We start from the raw sequence: 23,043 nt of genomic DNA, 5'->3' as shown, positions 1-23,043 counted from the left end.
GCAATAAAGCTTTATCACTCTTTGATACTACCTGGGAATGTTGGCGTAATCTGTTTCTCCAACACACCTGCAAACGTTGACAGCCTCCAGGGGTAGGGGGAACAGAAGTTGTGTTATGACAACACCATAAAGGCATGCGATAACAAGTGACTATAAGTGTGAGTAAAGGATGAGGGAATTTTCTATGTGTGCCCGAGTGTTAACTATTTTTCTTGTATTCTAGTGTACATTGGCTAGGGAAATCATTTATTGGCTTGAGGTAATGCTTGCCCCCAGGGCACTCTAAAGGGACATGTGCTGTAGGACGGTTGCGGCAGTGCTTTCAGGAGCTCTCAGGGGTGGGGTGGGGGGACTGGGTGAAGGCCACATGAGTCATTTTGGGATTTAACTGGCTCATACCAGTTCGGACAATGGAGCCCTATTCTTTTCAGGAAGTGAGTCAGGGGGCGGTGGCCCTACACCGGTTAGGGAGAATTCTCATAAATGTGCCAATTCTCTTCACCTTAGAGACCCCCAGCAACTTTGCTGGATTTTGAGGACTTGATTTTTTTACCTGGAGACAGTGTGAGCCTTTTTTCCCCACTCCATGTATTTTGATGCATGTTTTACTCTTGTGTTCTTTGATTATGAGGTTTTAGACAACTCCATAGAACTCATCTTTTCCTGTGCGTTACACAGCACCCTCAGTGCAGTGACACAGGGAAGTCTTTTCAGGCTGTCCCAAGGTTTAAATAACTTCTCTGGGATAAACTACTGTTTCCCAGAGAAAGTAAAGTTAAATTGACTTTACTAGTCTTTTTAAATTCCTAGACCCAGCACACACTATCTTACAATAGACTGCTGGAGGGGTTACCTAGTATCCCGTGTCTAGAAACTCATGTAGCAGTCAAATGCTACCCACTATCGAAATGGCTGGTCGCAGTGGTTTTACAACAAACTACCATGATTTTTCCCGACTGCAAACACCGGTAGCGTTATGTCGCGCGAGCCATGTTTTTCAAGATGGCGTCTGAGCCTCCTTTGTTTAAATGGGTCCCGGTCTTCTTTTTTCACCATTTCTTTTTGGAACGGTCCTTCTAGAGTTTGTCTCTGCACACCAAACTAGGTTTGGTCCCTTTGTTCCTATGCTTTTGGTGGGCTTCAGGACTGAAGACCACCTCTGACGCCCGAGTGGGGTGGGCAGGAAGTTAGGGAGGTGCCCGAAACTCCCTGTGCTTAGTCTCCTAGGAGACCCAAATGCACTCTGGCGTGATTGGCTGGCTGACTGTCCGGCAAGGACAGACACTCTTGCTGGGTGAGTGGCAGCTAGGCTGGAATGAATGGGAGAAAACTGTTTAAAAAGCGAGTCTCTTGGCTTGGAAGGCAGAGTTAACCACTGGAATGAAAGAACCAAAAACAAGCTGGAAGGGGACGGCTAATGCAACTCCTGGACCGTTGGTGTGCACGGTGAAGCCCTGCTGCAGGTCCAAATCGCCAAGTTCATCTCGACAGAGAAGCCCTTCAAGGACTACTTCTTCCTCTGAATTGGTGGGACCAATCAACTCGAAAGCCACCTGGATACCATTCTCGGAGCCAGTTGTATTTTCCTTGGAGTGCTGCAGGAAACTGAATAGCCAGGGAGAAGGACACCAGTTTGTGTGCTTGAAGACAGCTACCGGAATCGAAGAATTGCCCGTTTGCCAGGATTCCCCCAATGTCCTCCCTCTTGTTCCCACGTCTGAGGCTCAGGAATAGCGGGATCTGCAGGAACTGCCAGGAACAGAAGTCTTCAGCTGCATCTTGTTCTTCAATATAAGGTACTGTGAAAACCCAACTGAGAGAACTTACCTCTCACTGCGAAAGTAGGTGAAAATTTGGTAACTTGCAGGCCTAGTCAGCTTGTGACCCGACATATAACTTTCTTCTGAGAACTACTTCTGAGAACTGTGCCAAAGACTTTACCATTTATGTACCAGAACCGTTTTTACCTATACAAGACACTAGCCCATTGACTTTGGCCTACCTATTGCATTGGACCAACTCCTCTGGTGAACTCAAACTATTTGCACTGTTTAAAAGTAACTACTATTCGTTTTATTAACCTATGCCTTTTTGCTCCTATTTCAAATGCTCTGAATGCCATTTTGCTCCTCCTTCAAAGTAGTGTAAATGTTTCAGAACCGGTTAGTGTGAAGTATTGTAGTTAGTGTGATATTGATTGCCTCCTTTTAATGAATGTTTTCTAACTGACTGTGTAATACATTAATAAGTGTTTTACCAAGAAACCTTGTGTGTCTATTTGAATACTTGTAATTGTAGACCTCTGTGTAACCTCAATACAAGCTCACATTCCCTCTTGAGAGAAGCCTGGCTGCTCAGCTTGCTACCAAAAACTGTGTGGTACAGACTTATACCAAAGGTTGGTTTGGCTTACACCTGTAGTCATAGTTGTATGTAGTGGTCTCAGAGGGTACTGCATGCAAACTTTGCCTAACAGTCCCCTACACGAGGAGGTGGACGCTGGACATAGTCAGAACATAGCGACAGACCCGGAAGCAGAGGAGCACGTGATGACGAGATGGAATCCAAAGACAGACTATAGAAATATACAAGGAGTTCTTTTGTTATGTTTTGAGGGTGGGCGAGATCAAACTGAAGTGACATGTATTTTAAGGGGCCCGACCATGGGACGATATAAGGGGAAGACTAATTGGAGGGGGTTAGGTTAGCTTGAGTGGTGGGTTAGTGATGAGCTGTCCGTTTATTGCTTTGAAAACCAGCAATAAATGGCATCTTGTCTTGTCCACTCTCGATAGGACCAGTCTTTCGTTTTGTTTACATTGATAGACGGTTCACCAAAAGGCTTTCTTTGTAGGACAGCAGCACATTGGAACTTACACCAGTACACTAGGGAACTTTCATGCACTTTAAAATGCAATAAAGTGAACATCTAGCTAACCCCACACAAACTGGGTTAGAACCCACAAAATGCAGTTTACTAAAGAAATAGTGGTAGGCCCTATGATATGCTTAGAGGGATGGTGCCTCTCACACATAGTACAAGAACACAAGTCAAACATCAAGCACCACCAAACATTGAAGTGACAAGGAATACAACTACAAGATCGAAGACAAATGTGGATACATGTTCAGAAGAACAAATGACTTATCCCTGGTAAAGTTTTTTCTGATGGATGTTCCTCTCACGGATTCCTCAACTTTGATATATACGATATCCTGCTCGCAGCTTCAGAAACATTTCAACAGCAGAGGGCGTTGTGCGTCGTCGACTCGAGGTCCCTCAGCACCTTTCATCCTACTTGCGGGTGTGACGTTGACATAAGTATCACGCACCGCGCCCGTTGACTCAGTTCATATTTTTTCCGTTTATGCACCATCTTGAAGGCTAAATAAACCCAGATGTTGAAAAGAGGAATATGTAAACCATGGAAATTCCCCCCAAAACAGAGGGGTAGGCTTGGAGGGCGAGGGGAAATCTGTGGCAGGAACATCCATCCGGAATAACATTACCAGGGGTAAGTAATTAGTTCTTCTAATGGATCTCGTCTTCTCACGGATTCCTCATCTTTGATAGACTCCCATGGCAGTTTGTAGATGGAGGTGGGAATAAAGAATGTACTAGTGGTTTATGCTCTGGAGAACAGCTTTGCCAAATTTAGCCTCCTGACCAACACAGAATCAAGGCAGCAATGCTTAATAAAAGGTGTGCAGCTAAGACCAAGTTGAAGCACTCCAAACGTCCTGCATCAACAGCCCTCTTTGAAGTGCTGACGAGGCCACTCCTCTAGTGGAATGCGCCCTCAAACCATCTGGGAGATCCTTGCCTGACAAAGTGTTGTATTCAGTGATACATAAAATGGTCCATCGAGATAAGGTCCGTTTGATAACAGCCTGTCCCAACCAATGACTGGTATTGCCCACAAAGAGGTGGTCATATTGTCGGACTTTAGTCAACCTCCTAATGTAAAAGATCAATGCACTCTTTGCAGCCAAGCGATCCAGTCTTTCTTCATCCTTGGAAGGATGAGTTGAATAAAAGGGTGGCAAGAGAATTGTTTGAGCCAGGTCCAACTCCAGCACCACCATAGGCAGAAATGAAGGGCAAACCCTCAAAACAAATTTCTCCTTATAAAATGGTAGTAAATGGTGGTTTGTAAGACAGACCCTGAAGTTCACTCACTCTGAGAGCCGAAGTAATGGCTGTCAGAAAGACAGTCTTCAGAGTCAACATCCTAAGTGGACACGAATGAAGAGACTCAAATGAGGATCCCATTAAGAATTTCAACAATAAATTAAGTTTCCAAACCGGGACTACAAAAGGAACCGGTGGGAAAGATGTTAGTCGGTCCCTTCAGGAACTGGATAACAATGGGAAGTTAAAATAAGAACCCTGATCAGGTGAGCGCTTGAAAATGGATAGCACCGCCAAATAACATTTCACAGAGTAAACCTGTAGCCCTTGATAGGCCAGATGTAAGAAGAACGATAACACTAATGGGGTGTTACAAGTAAAAGGGTCTATATTCTTAGCTCTGCGCCAGCTGCAAAATGTGTTCCAACAAGAGTGGTATCAAGCCTTAGATGTTGGCCTTCTGGACAAAAGCAGCACTTCCATCATGTCCTCCGGGAGGGCCCAACCTTTGTATTTCAACCCCAGGCATGAAGGTTCTGATGTCTGAGTGGGAGAAGGCAACCTTCTTGGGTGAGCAGGTCTGCTCTTTGGGGAAGATTAATTGGCGGGCAGATGGACATGCCCAGAAGGTCTGGGGTACCATGCTCTCCTGGCTCAGTCCGGTTGCAAGAACATACTTAACCTCCTGATGATGCAAGGAATGACGAGAAATGGTGCAGAGGCGAACAGGAGAGTAAACTCCCAATCAACTACGAGCGCGTGCCCCAGAGCTCCTTTCTGAGGAAAGTCACTGGAGCAGAAGAGGTCACATATCCTTTTGACACTGGATGCAAACAGATCCACTTGAGGGGTTCCCCAAAAAGCAAAGATCTCTAGAAGGAGTTCCTGAGCCAACTCCCACTCGTGGGAGAATGTGATCTGACTGCTCAGAGCATCCGCTGTCATAGACTCTTCTTGCAGTTCCCAAAACCAGAGCTGCAGTGTCTCTGTGCACAGTGGTAGTGACCCTAGGCCTCCTCTCTTGTGGAGGTAAGGCATGGCCATTGAGTTCATTGCCATCATCAGGAAGTTCTTCCCCCATACAGAGGGTATAAAAGGCCATGAGCGCTAGTCTGATTGCCCTCAACTCCAACAGATTTATATGTAGTTTGGACTCTGACAGACCAATGTCAGCCGATTGTCAGATCGTTGATGTGAGGTCCCCACCCTGCGAAGGAGGAGTCTGACTACTGGCACCTCCAGCAATGGTTGCTAGAAAGATTCCTCTTTCAACACATCTTCCTTGCAAGTCTACCACAGGAGATCCTGTGCAACCTCATTCAGGACCTGAAGCAGGTCTGCCATCTTGCCGGAGAACTGAGACCATTAGGAGGTGATGTCACATTGTAGAAATCTCATGCTCAGAAGGACCTCGGGCACTAGGAAACGGCAGAATCCCATGAGGCCGAGCAACCATAGAAAATCGAAGGCCAGAAGATGTTAGGCATTCTGAAACTTGTTTACCATATGCAAAATATGTTGAGCCCAGTCTGTGAAAGGAGTGGCAGGTGAGATGGTCCAGAACCTGTTCGAAAGAAAGAGGTTTGATCAGCCAATAATCCAGATAGGGATAAATGTGAATCCCTCCTGTAAGGAACTCATGGTGGCAACAGTAAAGACAAACACATGTGATCACAGCTCAAGGGTGTGTATTAAACTGTATATGCAGGTTGGAAAAATGCATAATCTAAACCTAATTCAAAGATGGGAGCAAGCTACGACCATCAAATAATAAGGCAGTGCTAGTGGCGTCTTGTTAAATAAAAGGTCCTAGACTAAACCTATTGCCAACCCTTACACTAAATACAAACAGTGTGGGATAAAGTTCACAAGAAAGAAAGAAGTGTTCAGAAATGATAAGTCAAGATGTATCAGCCGGGGTCTCCCTTCCCCACGTTTTGAGCAAGGGCAAGGCGGGATTCCAGAGCACAACACACTCGAGCTTTCCCAGCAAGAGATGACAGTTCTGCTCTCAGGACCTTCATTTTTAAGTCTCTTTTCTACAAAAAAAGTCTCTTACCTCCAAGGACCTGATCTGCTACAAATAATAAACAAGAGTTCCTTTTAGTAGGCATGTTGGGTGATGATCTTTCACCCCTGGATCACCCCTCTTCCGGGCTTAGATCCACCAAATAGTTCTTTGCAGTATCCGGACCTTCGGTCATTAAGCTGCTTGCTTCCAAAGGCCTGATGGGTTCCAAATAATATATAAAACTTCCTTCTTGATTGTACTTGGAATGATAATTCTCCACTCCTGGATCCCCTTCTTGCGGGCTCAGACCACTCTCGAATATCGGCCTCCCTCAGTCAGGTTCACCTGGGCTGGTTTTCAAAAGATTCCCATTTTTAATTCACGAGTCGGAGGGGTGATGGCTTCTCACCCCTGGGTCCCCCCTCTTCTGGGCTCAGACCACTCTTGAATGCTTGCATTCCCTCCGTCGGGTTCACGATGGGCTTTTCAACACAATCTCATCATGCAGGATTCACTTCCCGTAGCTTCACAGTCACCTGTCGGTCAAAGATTTTCGACTGTACAGAGGCTTTTACTAGACCTTTGTATGACCACTTTGACCCGTTTCTCACCTTTCCCAAGGCCTTCTGGTTATGGTAGTTTCAACAATAAGGCAATCACCCAGAGTTTCCTGAGTGAGCACCCAAGTGGTGCCCAACTCCTCCGTAGCTGGTTTTCCCCTCTCACATTAACAGTACTTGGTATTTCTTCAATTTGCCATTTGCTACTTTTGTTCAACACAGTTCGGTTTCTTATCGACTCTTCCCTCAACTCACTGGCTGTTATGAACCGCTTGGCTTTTCTTGTCTCTGGAGTCAAGGCTGGTACCACAGTGGCAAGCATGTCTCCCTGGCTTGGTTATCAGCGGAGGAGGGACTTGTGTACCGCTGACATATGCTGCAACACACAGTGGCTATTGTTTGCGGTCTTACGATTCCTTCCGTGGAGATTTCACAGGCCTGGCTCGGAAAGGGCAAGGTTGCTTATTTCCTTGACACCCTCTTGGTTTGCGCTGTCTTTCTCCTTCTCTTGAACTGCTGTGCTGAGTTAGCTGTCGTCGTGCAGACTGCCTTGCTCCTATCGTGCTCCACCTTTTATCACTTTGGGGAAGGGAAAGGGCTGTCAGGTGTGTGCAATTCTGGTCAATTACCCGACTTTGCCTGACCCTGGGGTTGGGACAGGTCAGGAAAACGCCTTTAGTGTTAGTCCGTTGTCTTGCGTGTCAGGATAAAGTGTTCGGTCGGGAAAGGGGAGGGGGGGTAGGTGAATTCGGATGGGTAAGTTTGGTAGGGTTTGCGAAATGAATAGGGGGAATTATGGGAAGAGTAGTGTTTAATCAATGCTGACTGGGAGTTTTGAAAATAATAACCAGAGGGATGTAGAAAAGAATTTCCGGGAGTGTTTGGGTAAGACGCAGGAAAACAGGGATTCTGGGAGAGATCATTTTTGGGTGCAACTGGGTTTGGGATCCTAGGGGACTGGTTATATAAAGAAGGGTCGTTGGATCTGGGAGAGATTCAATGGCAGGAAGGGAGGCAGATGTAGTACAGCCTACAAAAGGACTCAGGGATCTTGTGCTCTCCTTCTTCCCTAGTATAATACTGCATCTCACCTGGATATTTCCCTGAGCACAATCCCGGGTTTCCCCACCAAAGTGATCCTCCTTCGCTCGTCCACCCCTATGATTGGGGTCTTGGAGCGTTACCCATTCCCAGGCCACCTGAATAAGGGATTCTCGAGGTCTGCTTGGGCGAATATCCTCAGGTTTCCCACACTCCCCCCTCCTTAGATTTGCTGCCACCACTGCCATCAACTTGGTGAAAAACCTCAACCTGAGAGCCCAAATGGCAGAACCCAAAATTGAAAATGACAGCTGCCAATGGTGAACCTTAGGTACTTCCTGTGCTTGGGCAGCATAGGCACATTCAAGTAAGCATCCTGAAGATTGAGAGATCATCCTGTCCTGGAGCTGAAGGATCTGCAAAAGCGTTACCATCTTCAACTTTCCTGAGGGACTTGTTCAAGCGTCTCTGGTCCAAAATGGGTTGCAGTCCCCCATCCTTCTTTGGAATTGGAATCTAAGAGGAGTACTATCCATGGTTCCACTTTGCTACAGGTACCATTTCTATTGCACCTTTCTCCAACAGGGTGTACATCTCTTGTATAAGAGGAGCGCATCTGGATCCCACAAGGATTGGTTGCATGGTGAACAACCCAGAGGCCTTTTTAAGAATGTGAGACAATAACCATGGGCTACTGTTTGCAGTGCCCGAGCATCTGAAGTAATGCTTTGCCATTCTTCCAAATGCTGTGTTTTCTGTCTCCCACCACAGTGCATTGCACTAACGCCTCAAAGAGGTTTTGGTGTCGTGGCTGCGCTGGAAGGCAAAGTGGCAGAGGTTGTGTGGGTAGTTTTATCGCCACATCCTCGTGAACCAAAAGGTAGTCTTCTCTGGCCTCTTGAGACATCCGTCTCCTTATTCTTCCAACTGAAGAATAGAACCGAAAGAAACAACCCCTCCAATTCTGTGAGGCTGTATGGTTTTGTTGTGATTGTTCGAATCGCTGCTCTCAGTGACTTAGCAGCTGCCAGCTTTTGCAAGCCCTCGTCAGCCTTAGTGCCGAATAGCTGTGAGCCATCAAAAGGCATATCCAGCAGCCTCACCTGATCATCTGGGGCAAACCCTGGTCACAGCACATGCTACGATAGCACGACTAACGCAATCAGAAGAGTCTAGACCGGACTTCAGAGACTGGCACATAGTGTCCTTGCAATCCTGAACAATGTTGAGGAAGCCTTCGCTCTTCTCCCTCAGGGATGTTTTCTGCGGCCATTGCTGTAACCTCCCATAGAGTAAAGGAATACCCGCCGAAAACCCACTATTTGCTTTGATGTTCCTATCTGGAGTGACTGTTGGGTAGGTAGCCGCCTTTGAGGCAGGCGTGGCCCTTGAATAAACCCAACATTCTGGAGTGGGATGCTTATACAAAACGTCTGGGTCTTTAGCCGAAGGCATGTACTTTTTTGTAAATACCTTATTTACTGCGGATGTAGTGTCCAGCTTTTTTCCATTTTCTATGATCCTGTTTTTTAAAGCTGTATGAAACAGCAATACAGGATCCTTTTAAGGGCCATTATCTAGGTTAGATAATACTGCTCATTCTGTGACAGGCCTACCCTAACCCAAATACTCTGTCACCTTGCTCATGATGGATCTATATGAGGCATCCGCATGTCCAGCTGAATCCGGTGTGGCAAACTCAACTTCTGGTGAAGTATCCAGACCACTGTCATCTTTCAAGGAGTCCATTAAGTACTGCAACCTCGACTGTTCAGAAATAAATTCTTCGGGTACGTTTGGAGTACCAAATTGCAGGCCAAATGGAGGATTGTCTTCCTCTACCTCCTCGAAAAATAGAGCCCATAGGCTTGAAAGTCTTCAATATTTAGGAACTAGACACTGACTCCCTACACAGAGCAGAGGAGGAAGGCCGTGGCTTTGACTTGTCTTGAGTCGTTGAATCCTTCGACTCTTCGAGGAAGCTTCATGGACTTCCTGCCTAGGCTCTATGGCGCTTGAGTAGCAGGTCTTTAACAACGCCCTGTTGGCCTCATGAGGTACAATGTGGCCAGAAGCCTTCTTAGGGGCAGGTGAACCCACCTTCGTGAACACCTCTAGCATCTGGAGGCAAAATTCCTCCCACTCTGCTTTAGATGCCGATTTGCTGGGAAAACGTACCCACTTCCTGTCAGGTGAGAAGTCGGACGAAGTTGAAACGGAGCGATGACGCCACTTCCTAGACTGCTTATGAGAGGACGAGCTTCCAGAATCATTCCGTGATCTTAAGTGCTTAGAATGGGTAATGCACTTTTTAGCTCGTGTCGGAAGAACTCTTTTTTGATGGGGTAGGTCCAGGGAGATTTTGACAGAGGCCGGCCTAGGGAGAGTTTCCCCTTCCTCTCCTTCAAGGTCTTAACAGTCATCAACCTTATGGCCCACCCCTTGACATTAGAGGCATATTCAGTGTTGATCCCTGATGGATATTTTCGATCCACAATCTGTACACCTCTTGAATCCGATCTTCTGAGTAGACATACTGTAGAGTTGGAGAACATGCAGTAGAAAATCGCTGATGTGATCGAACCATTCGAAGCATGCTGGTGATCGAACCATTCGAAGCATGCTGTGCATGTGGAAAAACAGAACCGAGGCAACGGGTGCAGTGCGCGCTACTTTTACCAGTGTCAACGTCACAGCAGAGAGTGGGATGGAAGCCGATGAGGGACCCCTAGCAGCTGAGGCATGGCGCCCTCTACTCTTGAAAAGTTTCCGAAGCTGCAAGCACGATATCGGATATATGAAAAATTAGGAATCCGTGGGAGGACACGATCCATTAAAATTAACTTTTTACAGTAATATTCATTAGCCTCCGAAATTAATAATGCATCACAGTGGTACCTTAAATTTCAACAAAGTCACTTTTAATTCATTTTTTTGTAAGACGCCAATTACCAGAGACCAGTCTCTAAGCAAGCAACTGGGATTCGAACCTCTGTTGCTCTGCGTCGCTTTCTTCCATCACAAACCCTGAGATTTTGTGGCTATATGTTGCTTTCACATGTATTTCGCAATTTTATGTTATTAGCTCTTTTGGGCAATATACATCTCTCAATGCACCCAATTTGACAAATGGATTGAATATGTTAAAACTCTAGCAATACACTAACGTTACTTCATTTCAGCAATCTGCTTGACCCCAGTTAAAAGTGTGGCAGTGGTGCATGTTACAATCCTCTGCACATTGTCCAAATAATTAAAGAAAGTCTGAAGAGTTGTTTAAGTGATCTACCTGATGGAACAAAAGTAGTGTGCACACACAAGTCCCCTGGCTCAACAGTAAAAACTGAACAATCACTTTCCCATCCTCTCACTTTGCTAAAGGAATCAGAATAAACTGGTAAACAAGTGGGTTACAAGAGTTCTAAAGGGAAAGTCAGATAATGATGTCATTTTTAAATTAGTTGCACTAGAAGTTTAGTCTTTTATTGGAAAGAGAGAAATTGGTCGTAATGTATATAGAAATATGAAGGTGTAGAAAAGAAGTGATTCATGTGAGATCTATTTCAAGGTATGGAAGTAGCATGAGCTGGCTCTGACAAATTACAGCAGAGTTACAATGTGACGTAGTCAAAAAGGGTTATGTCCTAGGATCGGGTAATAGAATTTATGAGCTACTAAATTGGCCTGATATAGGATAGCAAAGGGCAGGGTTTTAACATTTCTATGGAAAAGTCATTAATGAGGTACAACAGTTTTCTAGACTACCCTTAAAATGGATAGGTTTGGACAAGTTGGAGGACTACTGTTGGGCTATAAAATACAAAAAGAACACAAATATTTTAAGGATATTTTCGGAAACACTACAAATACATTTCAATGCACCGACACATTTTCAGAATGATACATTTTAATTTATTTTCCACTAGATTGACAAAGGAAAAGTGCTTACATATGTAGTAAATTCAGACTTTTTTGTACAAGGAAATTCAGTATTTTCTTTCAAATGATGAAACAGAGAACAATGGTGTTTAATTTTCATGGGGTAGATAATACTGAAATCAATACATTAAGTACACACAACATAAGATCTTATCTTATTCTGATGTTTGATACTGGCTTGACATTGCACTGTCAGGGGATTTCTGGTAGGTAACAGGTTTACAATGTTTTTCAGACATGTTTTTGGTTAACAGGAAATTATATTATCATTTGATCTCGAAGTACACTGACATTAAGCAGTTCTCAGTAGCAGCATTTTAACTGTAAATCTGTACAGTTTATTTAGAATATTTGTTTGCTTACAGGAACGAGTGTCCACCATGGAGGACATGCAGTAATATAAAGGATCAATTGACCAAAAATAGTATGTTATAACAAGAACAATCTAGTACTTGCATAGCAGCCTACATTTTTATTAAATTGTTACCCTGGTAATTTATGCTGATTTTACATGTTAGTTGACTTGCCTCTCATACACAAAATTGTACTTTCATGCACCACAAAAACTCAATTGCCCCGACAATGTAATTAGAAGCCTGGCAGACAACATTGATGCTTTTTTTAAGAAACATGGCCACCAGTGAGAAAATAAGTGAAGTACAATTGGTATAGATATTATTGAACAGCCACACATTAATGGGCTATACTTGTAATCAGGTGTTCATTACACAGTGCAGAAAATATACTGCAAATTACTTTTCACCTGGGAAGAATAATTCCTTTGGAGTTGATTGAATGTTTGGTCATGTAATGTCTAGATGTTTCAACATTCCAATCTTTAACAATTTTTTATCTTGAGGGACATGTACAAAGGGAACAGAGAATTATCTATTTTTTAAAGGAAGTAAATAACTTACCTAATCAATTTGACAGAACTGTAATTAACAGCAAGCATGCAGACTGAAGTTGCACCACCCAACTTCTCATAAATATTGATGTGGTGAACCCGAGAAAGCATTGTAGTGCACTTCTAGTCATACTTCTAGTTTTCATACTTGCTGCTTGTGTCTATTGTAAACATTTTTTTTAAAGACAGACATACTTACTGGCCTCTTTAGTCAACAGAAAACCGGTGTGTTAAACCCATGCATCTTTTTGCATTTTTAAGTGAAAATAGAAAGCTATATTAGCTACACACACACAAAATATCAAATCACTACGGATGAAGTTGTGCTTTTTCTTTGCAAATCAGTTGCCAACACCAACCTTACATGTTTGAATAATGAATACAGAATATTAACATCTACTATGAGCACAGGTGACAGTGGTATTTTCAGAATAAACATACAATTTTTCCAAACAAAATACAAAAACTATTTGACTGAACGTTCGGCAAAACTAAGAAAACAAGAGGAAATGACAAACAACAATCAAGTACACTGCTGTTTTGGTCAGTTCTGGTGAATTCTTGGCTGGACGTTGACATTATTCCTATTAATGTATAGTCCTGAACTAAGGGCACACTTGCGCAAGAATAGGTTGAACCGTTGTTGAACGGAAGCACAAGGAGACCCGTTCAAAGGGTGCTGCAACAAGCAAAACAGACCAGATGCGCACAGTCAACAATCCAGCACAAACACAGGTAGCCCGTGAAGCTCAAAGGGCAACAAGTTATGTAAAAATGGCAAAACAATTTCTTAAAAAACATGGAAAACATTGCAAGAAAATCCCAGTGCATTACAGGCTCTTTATCATGCTAGTACAAGGCATTTGTATATACAGTGCTGTAGAGTTACTGTACCTCAGAAAAAACCAACAATCGCAGGAAAATATGTCAGTTTCACTTTTATAAAAAGCCACACAGGACAGGAGGCATTTACATTATTTGAGGCACAAATCCAAGCAATACAGCTCATTTAAAGTGCAAACGTTTGCTTATTTTTCAGTTTTTTTTTCTTGTTAAAACAAATCTAATAATTATATTATTCTTCTATACACATAAAATGTACATTAATTGTATTCCTATTCCTAAAGATATTGCACAAGATATATGTACATATTCCATTGACAATTGTACAAGGGACAATATATGTCGGAGGTAACCACAAATTTCTAAAACTTGCATATACCTGGACATCCTTTTTCAGTTTCCAAACACCTGTGCTAGCACTGATGGCCACTGAAATCAGAGCAATGTACAGGTGCAACACAGGATTATCCAAAATGAGATTCTGGGCTTTGCTAAATCTTGCATGTTTATTTGCCTACTGCAGCACTAATTGCCACCATCTAAAATTCTTGAACATTTAAGAATCTCAGGAACTATTGTTATATATATATTTGACCATCACATGCAAGTTGCTCTTATACACATGCAATACGAAATGTCTATAAGCCAACAACTTGCGTGTTGAGGTTTGGGATTGGAATGCACCATAGGTGTCACTTTCAGCAGCTTTTAATGGCTGGAAAATCACTCTACATTGCTGTTAATGTAATGTGTAAATATTTTTTTTAAAAACCACCAGCATACAAGACTGTAGATATGAATGTGAGTGGACCTTGCACAATAAAACTGATCAACAATGCATGCTAATAAATGCAGTGTACATCGTTGCTTTCAGCAAGAGAAAATAAATTCCTTGCAGTAAGTGCTGGAATGCTGGAATTCCTTTGTCAGGTCTCCTCGCTCCTTCACTTCGATCTCCCTTCCCTTACTCCCCCCACACTAGACCCCAACACACATACACTATAGCACTCACAAATGTCTTGAGAAAAACTATTCTTATTGTACAGAGAAGAGAAGAAATCTTGTCAAATTAAAATTGCTATTAAAGAAACTCTACTGGCTGACAAAAGGTATTCATGCATAATATCTCATTAACAAGATATTTACCTAAGAAAGTTAAAAACCAACCTCTTTTCACCTGAATTGCTGAGGACTATATGACAAAAGGTCAAGACACGTGTTTTTTCTATCCTCTCCCACGTGACAGAAAATTTAAATACTTAGAGTAGCCATTAAGCACTTAACGTTTCATAAATGTTCAGATTGTTCATTTGTAAAAGTGCAGGCATACTTTTTCCTCTAGTATGATAGAATTGCTCTTGATAACATGTCCTAAGGAAGGTCAAATACTCAAACACAAGGAGATGATACTGTAAATGCAATGTTAGTTGAAACCCTCCGTAATGCAAACAGAAGACCCTAAATTAACAACTAACTTTCCATCTGTAATTGAACTAAACTCCTCATTAATTGCTGTGTAGTTGGGTGCGACTGAAAAGATGGATTACATTAAGCAGTGGCTTACAACTCATGCAGAGGCTGTACAAATGAGGCGCTTTAGTACTGTGGAAAGGGAAAGGAGTTGTCTTTACTTCGAGTGCTGTTACATCTGAAAAAGAATAATTGTCAATCATTAGTGTAAACACGTTTGTTTACTTAAGCTGTGCAATGGAGCTATACTAATTTGCAACTTAAACTCGAACCTTTATAGAACACTAGCCAGACTATCGTTGAAGGAAACAACCACCAGTTTTGTTAACTTCATAATAACGGTTATTTCTGTTAATCAGGGTAGGGTCAGAGTACACTGTGTCAGTCGCCATGCATAGATAGGCCATAAGAGGTAGTAGTTTTCCATAATGGTATTGGCTCTTTCAGCTCTTCAATATGTACCTTCTCATTTAGCAGAGTAGCCTATTTATTTCAAAATAACGTAGGAATGCTTCACCCTTCTACAGTATGTATTGTTTATTAGTCAATGTTATAATGACCATTAAACTGATTTAGAGTAGAAAGGCATGTATGGTCTGTTATCAAATGAGGACCAAGGGCATTCCAGGATTACCTTGCTTTGTTTCCAAAGGAATTCCAACTTAAAGTGCAGTACATCCTCTAAAAAATATTAATCCGACTTTGTTTAGGCTTATAGCACCTACTGGGATTTGAGAATTCAATACCTCAGACATTCTGCATGGCCTTGAATAGAGTAATGGGACATTGCTAACTACTTTGCATCCAATAATCCACACACAGCATCTTGAAAGGGACTGGGCAAATGGAATTTTACTGGGAAATAAGGGGTGGGGGATAGGAGTCCATTGAACCCTTTTTCCTGCCTAGATAGGGGATGGCCATGGCTCTCCACCAAAGCAAATCCTGGAAGCCAAGGCGATCCCGCCCCCCCCCTACCCAGGGAAAGAGGAGTCAGAGTCCCTCTCCGCCCACTCCTTAGTTGCCTAAGCACAGGCTCCATAAAGGGAGCACGAGGCCAGGATAGTCGGGATACCCCCTTATTTGAATGGAGGAAGCCATTGTGCTTGTAGAAAACAAGTGCATAGGAGTTAAGCAGGAAACCTGGAGCTAGAGAGTGTCTGTTTGCACCAGGGCACATACAGCAACTATCTCAGGAGACAGAAGAAAGAGGAGCATAATTAGGACCATATGTGTGGACAGAGGAATTACGATTAAACGTGGGGGTATGTTGTGCTTGACCAAACTCTACCATACACATTGATCCATTCTTATATTGGAACAGTGAGCTCTACACTAGTGTGCCCTTTTCAAAAGGGTATGTGCCTGTGACTTGTATGAACCAGTCAGAGGTTCGCATTGGTTTATAGTCGAAGAACATTACATTTTACCCAGAATATGTGATAGTGTGACGCAATATCTCACTTTATGACAAGATGTACCTTAGCAATAGGGCAGCCCAGATAATATACATTCAATGACTGACTTTTACCAAGCAAATATATGCATCTTCAAATCAGATGGATTCCAGCTGCCATCCTGGTGTATTTTTGTTCATTCATTTTACAGTTCAAAACCGTCTTCCAAGATCTTGGTTGCGCTGTAATGAAGCTTTTAATCAGTCTGGTCGTGCTTTCTTACATGTGATAGATCAGCTTATGTAAGCTGAGAATATCATTATTGGGACCATTTTTAAATCCTTAATTTTACTCATGTTTTATTCAACCAGGTTTGAGAAATATAAACACAAAGTGTAAGCTCTGATTTTGTCATGCAGAATAGAAGTCAATCATATAAGCACATCTAGCAAAATCAAAGGAATTATTTCAATCCAGTGACAGAGTATGGTAAGAATTGAGTACTGACTGAAGATATTACAGCAGGATAGGCCTTTGTAATCCTGTCCCTGCCTGAATTTGGATCACTATACTGTCAAAGAGTCCAGGTTCATGATTTATATACAAGATCAGTTTACAAGCGTATTGCAAGATAAACTAAAGTCGATTGGAAATACAAGCTCTTATCATAGTACTTGCCGAGGACAATATAATGTTTTTTTTTTTTTTGGTAAGCCTATTCACTATTGCTCCAACTAAGAGCCAATTTTAGCTTTGAAACACCTAAATTATTATAACATACAATGGGAGAAATAGAAAACCCACCTGGCTAGTTCTGATAGAGAAAGTTTTATTGTTGAAGCAAATCCTCAACTTCCATATAATATATATATATTACATGAAAACGATGTAAACATTTAATTCTGCCTTCCAATTTAATTTGAAGTACATTTTGATCAACAGTGCTGGAAAATATAAAAAAATAAATTTCAAGAGATTACTTCTGTTGCAGGCAATTAAGAAAATGTTGAGCTGCAAATTAAGTTTCCTTTTATAAGGTGATAATGTGAAATTTTGTGACACATAGAAATCTAGAGTATCTAGCTTCAAATCACAGGTGATGTGTGCATGCACGGATTTTGAAAACCAAAGCAATTAAGAGCTCTGAAAAGAGAGGCCATGCCAACATTTCATGAGAATGTACTGATCCACAAACATTTGCATCTTTTTAAATTCTATTGACTTTGTGAAATCTAACTTTCATTCATGGACAGTGGGGGAGCAGGAGCTGGCTTCCAGCAAATGAACAAAAGAACAAAAGAGCAGCTTTTGAAAACCAAGTGGTAAATATTGAAGATTAAATAAATACATTAAATACATTTCTGCGTAGTCTTAAGAAAATGATCATCCAATAAATAGGACATTTTTGCATTTCCATTCTAAAAAAAGAAAAAACAGTATTGTGGTCAGTAACAGGTGTGCAGTTAACACTTTGTAACTAGCACTAGTTCTTCGTACTGCCAATAGATGATAGCTTTCAGTCAGACTCCAGTTATTGTACAGTGATCTTAGTGTTCCACATTTTAAATTTGAAAGATTCCAAAGGAAATCTACGAGCTAATGCGTGGTTACGTTCTCTGCTAGACCACTTGGTTGTCAATGTGAAATAATTATTTGCTAAATTGTCCTGTAAGCATGTTTTTGAACAAAATAATTTGTCTTGCGCTGCAGGGAATGGTGCAGCAAAATAAACTAGGCTTTTCCCCAAAGAAAAGCTGTAAAATCCTTGTAACGAGGACTTCAAACTGTTACATTGGGATAATCAATAATAACACACAGCCCTAGTTTACATAATAAAAGAGAAGTTGGTACTGCTGCACTCAATGCACAGTGAATAAATAAGAGTCCATATTGGTAATGGTATGTGGCTTTTCAGGGCATATGCCTATTGTGTCTTTGGTTTGGGGAGACGGGTCAGGCGGTTAGCATTTGTGCCATCACCGTGATGTAAATCTTTCTTTTGAGGCAGTGGTCGTGGGATGTTAGACGCTGCAGCCTTTACTGGGGACTTCGGAGGATCTTGATGTGCCAATGGGGTAGGCTTATCAGCATTGTTATTTTGCTTAGATTTTGAGAGAAAAATGCTTGGTGGTCGAAGCTTGGAACTTCTAGGGCTTTGCTTGATGACAGATGTTGATGAAGTAGTTGCTGATGGCTGTAGTTGTGCTGGAGTGACAGATGTTGATTTAGCTAGTGACAAACTGGCAGGAGGGTTTTGCTTTGTAGGACTTGCGACTGGAATCTTCTGCATTGATGGACCTGCTGGTAAACCCTTTGTCAATGGTTTAGTAGTGGGACATTTTATCAGTGATGAATTTGCTGCAGGTGACTTCAACATCATCTGACTAGCTGTTGGTGACTTCAATGTTGTTGGACTAGCAGCTGGTGACCTGGACATTAAGTGAGAAGTTGATGGTGGCTTTATAGTTGGACTTGCTGTAGGTGACTTCAACATTATTGGAGCAGGCACTGCCGATTTCCATGTTAAATCAGTTGATGGGGAGTTCAAATCTGGGCAATCAACCACAGACATCAAAGTGTTCAAGCATCCCGCTGCAGGTTCCATATCAGCTTCTGTTATCTTTGCTGGCAAATGAGCTGTTGCTAGGGACTTCATAGGGCATATGTCTGCCACTTCTGGTAGCATCTTTTCCAAAGAAGGCATTTGGTGGTCGAATGGGGCACTGTGGAATGTGCTTGACTGAGATACACATTCAAATTCAATATGTGGATTGTATGGACGATCTGCTTGTGAATGAATTAACAGATTATCTGGAGCGCTCTTCTCTGTTGGACTATCTATCGACTCAACTTCCCTAACACTTTCCAATTGCGATGGTAGCTCTGACAAACCAGTCCCTTGAATTTGTGATGAACCAGCATTTATAGGCCATAGCTGCGAAGGACTAGACACTGTAAAATGAAGTTGTGACGGGCTAGCAACTGTGACATGTAGTTGTAACAGACTGGACGCTGTTGGTTGCAGTTGATTATTTTCTCCTGGTGGCAGCTGAGATGGGCTACCCTTTGTTGCCTGCAAGTCTGTCTGTACATCATCTTTCAATGACAGCTCGGCTAACATGTCATCCATTGTTTGACTTTGAGGTTTCTTGCATGTTGGGGACCTGCTCTGAAATGGTGCTTCTCTAGGAGGCTCTACAGCAACCTCTTTTTTAGGCTTGAATAGCTGCAATGTTTTTGGCCTTGAATTTTGTTCATTGGATGTTTTTTTTATCGAAATAAAAGATAATTTAGCTGGCAGTTCTGTTCTTTTTTTAACTTCTGCAGTGGTCTCCACAAAGGAGTGAGTCGTCTGTAGTTGTAACCCTTCTTTCCAAGCTTGCTTTCTGTAGACAGGCAACTTATTTTCTGTCTGCAAGGATTCCTCCTCCAGTGCATTATCTGTAGAGTCCTTAATTTGCAATTGTGTACTCAATAAATCACTTAGTTCATTGGGGTCATTTCCAATTGTTTCAGAGCATGTCACAGGATTTTGACTTCTATGGCTGACATTTTCATACAATGCCTCGTCGTGAAGTTTACTGTGGTCCTCGAAACGTGGTGTTCTTGCTAATCTTCCCTGGGATTGGTCTGTTGTACTGGGGATGCTGCTGGGAGGATGTAGTATTTGAGGCTATCAAAAATGGAAACACAAAAAAAGGATTAGCCAGCACATAGATAAAAACGCACAGTTGCTACAAGGAATACAAAGAAGGTTTCCCTAGATCTGCTTGATGGGAAAGTATAGAATGGCAAGCAGACATTGCAGTGCCATGGTAAGTCTACTCTCAAATTTACTCTTAAATGAGTGACATACACAAAAGTTAGATTTTGCAAAATTAACTTAAACCAATAGTACACTTAAGTGATTTAATGCATTTACTGTACTTAGCAGTAGTACATAATGTGGCAGGGTAATGTCATTTCATGACAAATATTTCTGTTGTAAATATTTCACTGTTTGCTTCACATCAACTTTTACAAGTAGACGGGTTCATGATGCATTTGGAAAAAAACTGTAAAACTGCAAGAAGTGCAAAGAAACATGAGCAAAGGATGACTATTCCAATGTTAAGTTAAAAAGAAAGAGTAAAACTTGATTACTTAAAAGCATAAACCAGTCAATGAGGTTTACTGAGTATTTTTACTATTCCATTACATTTCCATTAGAAGTTACATAACAATGTTACCATACTGAAATTGGAAGTTTGTGTCAATGGATAACAGCTATTTCAGACCCAAGTTATTTAAAACTTGATCCCATTACACGTCTTCGAATGTATAAGTGGGCTTCAAGACAATGTAAAGTAGAAGACACATTAGAGTTCACTAATTTCTTTCAGTAGACACTGCACGATAAATGTACGATTGTAAAGAATTATAAAGCAAAAGAAAAGAGGTAATGACTGGAAGGTTTAGAATTGATCTGAAGCAATTGCTCTGGGCAGCAATCCAGGCCCTCATTTAGCTTGCTAAGCCATTACAGAAAGGAGAAAGAGCATATGCAAATCAGGCTTGGCCCCAGCCCAAAGAGGCAGTCCAACCCAAACTAGATCACATGCCTTCTGCATACATTCAAAAGGCAAAACATTTTGAATGAACCAATGAGAAAATACATTGTATTAAAAGAAAAGTGTTGTATTTTTAAGTAGTGTATTTTATGAAGAGAGTTTCTGTAATGGAAGACTGAATACACATGGAAAGCCACTGGACATGCTTCTTTTGGATAAGGTTTAAATGCTGGATACAAAAGGACAGGCCATACTGGGATGACCAAGGGCAAACAGTATAGGATGCCAGTGGAATGCTGGAGGAACACCTACATCATGCACAAAAGTGAGGCACAGTAGGGAGAAGGTGGTCAGACACTTTGCCATTGGATCGGTAAAACAGAAGGGGTAAGAAAAACAAGAGGAAGGAGAACACAGGGTCAGAAGGAGGCCTAAAATAAAAGGAAATCAGGAACAAGACTGGCACTATAGTGGCACATGAACTCCCTGGCATACCCCGCACAAAGGTGAGGCCATAAAGTGATGCTGGTATTATTTCATCAGCAGAAGGACAGATCCATTACTTTTGAACATTATGTTACAAAACAGATTAACTTGTATTTAATCATTAAACAAATTCTCAGCGAAGGATAATTGCAATTCCATTGGTAACAATAATAAGCAACCAAGTCAACTAGCATGCTGTTATAATTCCCAGTCTTTCCAGACGGGAGGATAAACTCCCATACCACAGCTAAACTCTTCGCTTTCAGCTTGTTAACCTCCTCTCTTCTTGCCCAGCAATCCTATAGGGTGGAAGGGGACTACCCTTATTGGCTGTTCTTTCGATCGGTGCCCATATTCTTTTATGTTGGAAGAGTGCATGCAACGGTAGTGTATGAATGAAGAGGTTTCGGCTGTGTGAGTAATGTTGAACATTATCAATGTCTACAGATAGTTTCTGAAGTCCCTTTAGCAACAGTAAAAGGAAGCATATCTACAAAGATCTGCAGATCTGGCTGTGCACATACTTCACATTGAAGTAATTGAAAGCCACTGACAAGAGTCACACTTTGCCATGGCAGAGCCAGTTGAGTGCCTCAATAGCAATATATGAAGGGTGACAATGATTACGTAAGGTTGGGGGAGTGGGGCTATGTACATATTACACTACTACTGAGCCAGAGAGTAGACAATGCTTCCAAGAGATGACTCCTACTCTTCCGCACAATCTCGATTTACAAAATAAAACAGGGAGCCGTGATCATTCTCCAGGACAGGCCAAATAATGGACCTACATTTTGCCTGTCAATAGGAAGTGGTTGATGCAATACCAGATAAAAAGAGGTGAAAGGGATAGTCGCTGGGGAAGGATATGAACAAATTGAGCACTCACCATTATTTAGAAATGTAAGACTAAGCCATGAACGAGTCCTGCTTCCTTGTAAAATAAATGCCTCAAATTCTTGCCCATGTAAGAGAACACTTTAATTTCACAGAGATTGATATGCCAGAGAATGTTAAAGTGAGCTTCCTGAGCAGATAGGCTACATCGTCTACACACCAGATGCCAGTTTCAAGACCAGGTCAAATGTTCCAAAGGGAAAGATCTATAAATAGTGATGCTGTCTAAATTCATGTGCCAAAGGAATCCTGTAAAATTGTCAGAAGCAGAGCTAGTGAGACAATGCATGTGGATTCTATGCTTCCAAACCGGTCAGGGAAGGCCTCAATGGATTCAGGGGACATGGGCTCCCATGTACTCTATTAATAAAAAGGTAGATGCAGTACTTTCAAAATCAAACATGGTACAACCTATCTTTCAGGGCATAAATGTACCTACAATATATGAAAATAGATTATATATATTCTAGGGCGACGCATGTCCTTTATTTTAAGTGAAACCTACGATCCACTGACGTTGTGGACATTTTATTGCTAGTACATTTGAAAGATGTTTGTGGGCCTGGAGCCTCCAAAATTGGAAGTTTCGTCCAACAGTTTAAAAGTTATAAAGCATTTGACATTTTGCCTTAGTTTTCCCACACAGTAAATACGCAGTCATTGAACAGCCTAAACTGCTGGATGGATTGGGTACACATGTATTTCAGGAGCGGCTCATATGTGTTGCAGATGGTTGTAGGTCAAATGGTCGAATTTAAATGGTCGACAGGACAAATGGTCGACACCAAAAGGTCGACAGGTCAATTGATC

At 42.0% G+C, this 23,043-nt stretch overlaps 1 protein-coding gene across 11 annotated transcripts in view; it reads right to left on the bottom strand.

The window, feature by feature from the left end:
- Nucleotides 1-11,633: 11,633 nt before the first annotated feature.
- CCSER2 (coiled-coil serine rich protein 2) overlaps nt 11,634-23,043 on the bottom strand; it is a 1,037,685-nt gene continuing 1,026,275 nt past the window's right edge. For 7 of the 11 annotated variants that reach the window (XM_069610752.1, XM_069610751.1, XM_069610750.1 and 4 more), the window contains one exon: nt 11,634-19,973. In XM_069610752.1, the coding sequence (XP_069466853.1) occupies nt 18,225-19,973 (1,749 nt within the window). In that variant the 3' untranslated portion in view covers nt 11,634-18,224. The remainder of the gene's footprint in view (nt 19,974-23,043) is intronic. The other 4 variants (XM_069610757.1, XM_069610759.1, XM_069610758.1 and 1 more) reach the window with 3 other exon arrangements.

The sequence above is a fragment of the Ambystoma mexicanum genome, chromosome 8 (genome assembly GCF_040938575.1).
Source record: "Ambystoma mexicanum isolate Mex_15411 chromosome 8, UKY_AmexF1_1, whole genome shotgun sequence".
Lineage (NCBI taxonomy): Eukaryota > Metazoa > Chordata > Amphibia > Caudata > Ambystomatidae > Ambystoma > Ambystoma mexicanum.
Note: the sequence above shows the minus strand (reverse complement) of the source record. Positions and strands in the feature narration are given on the sequence as shown.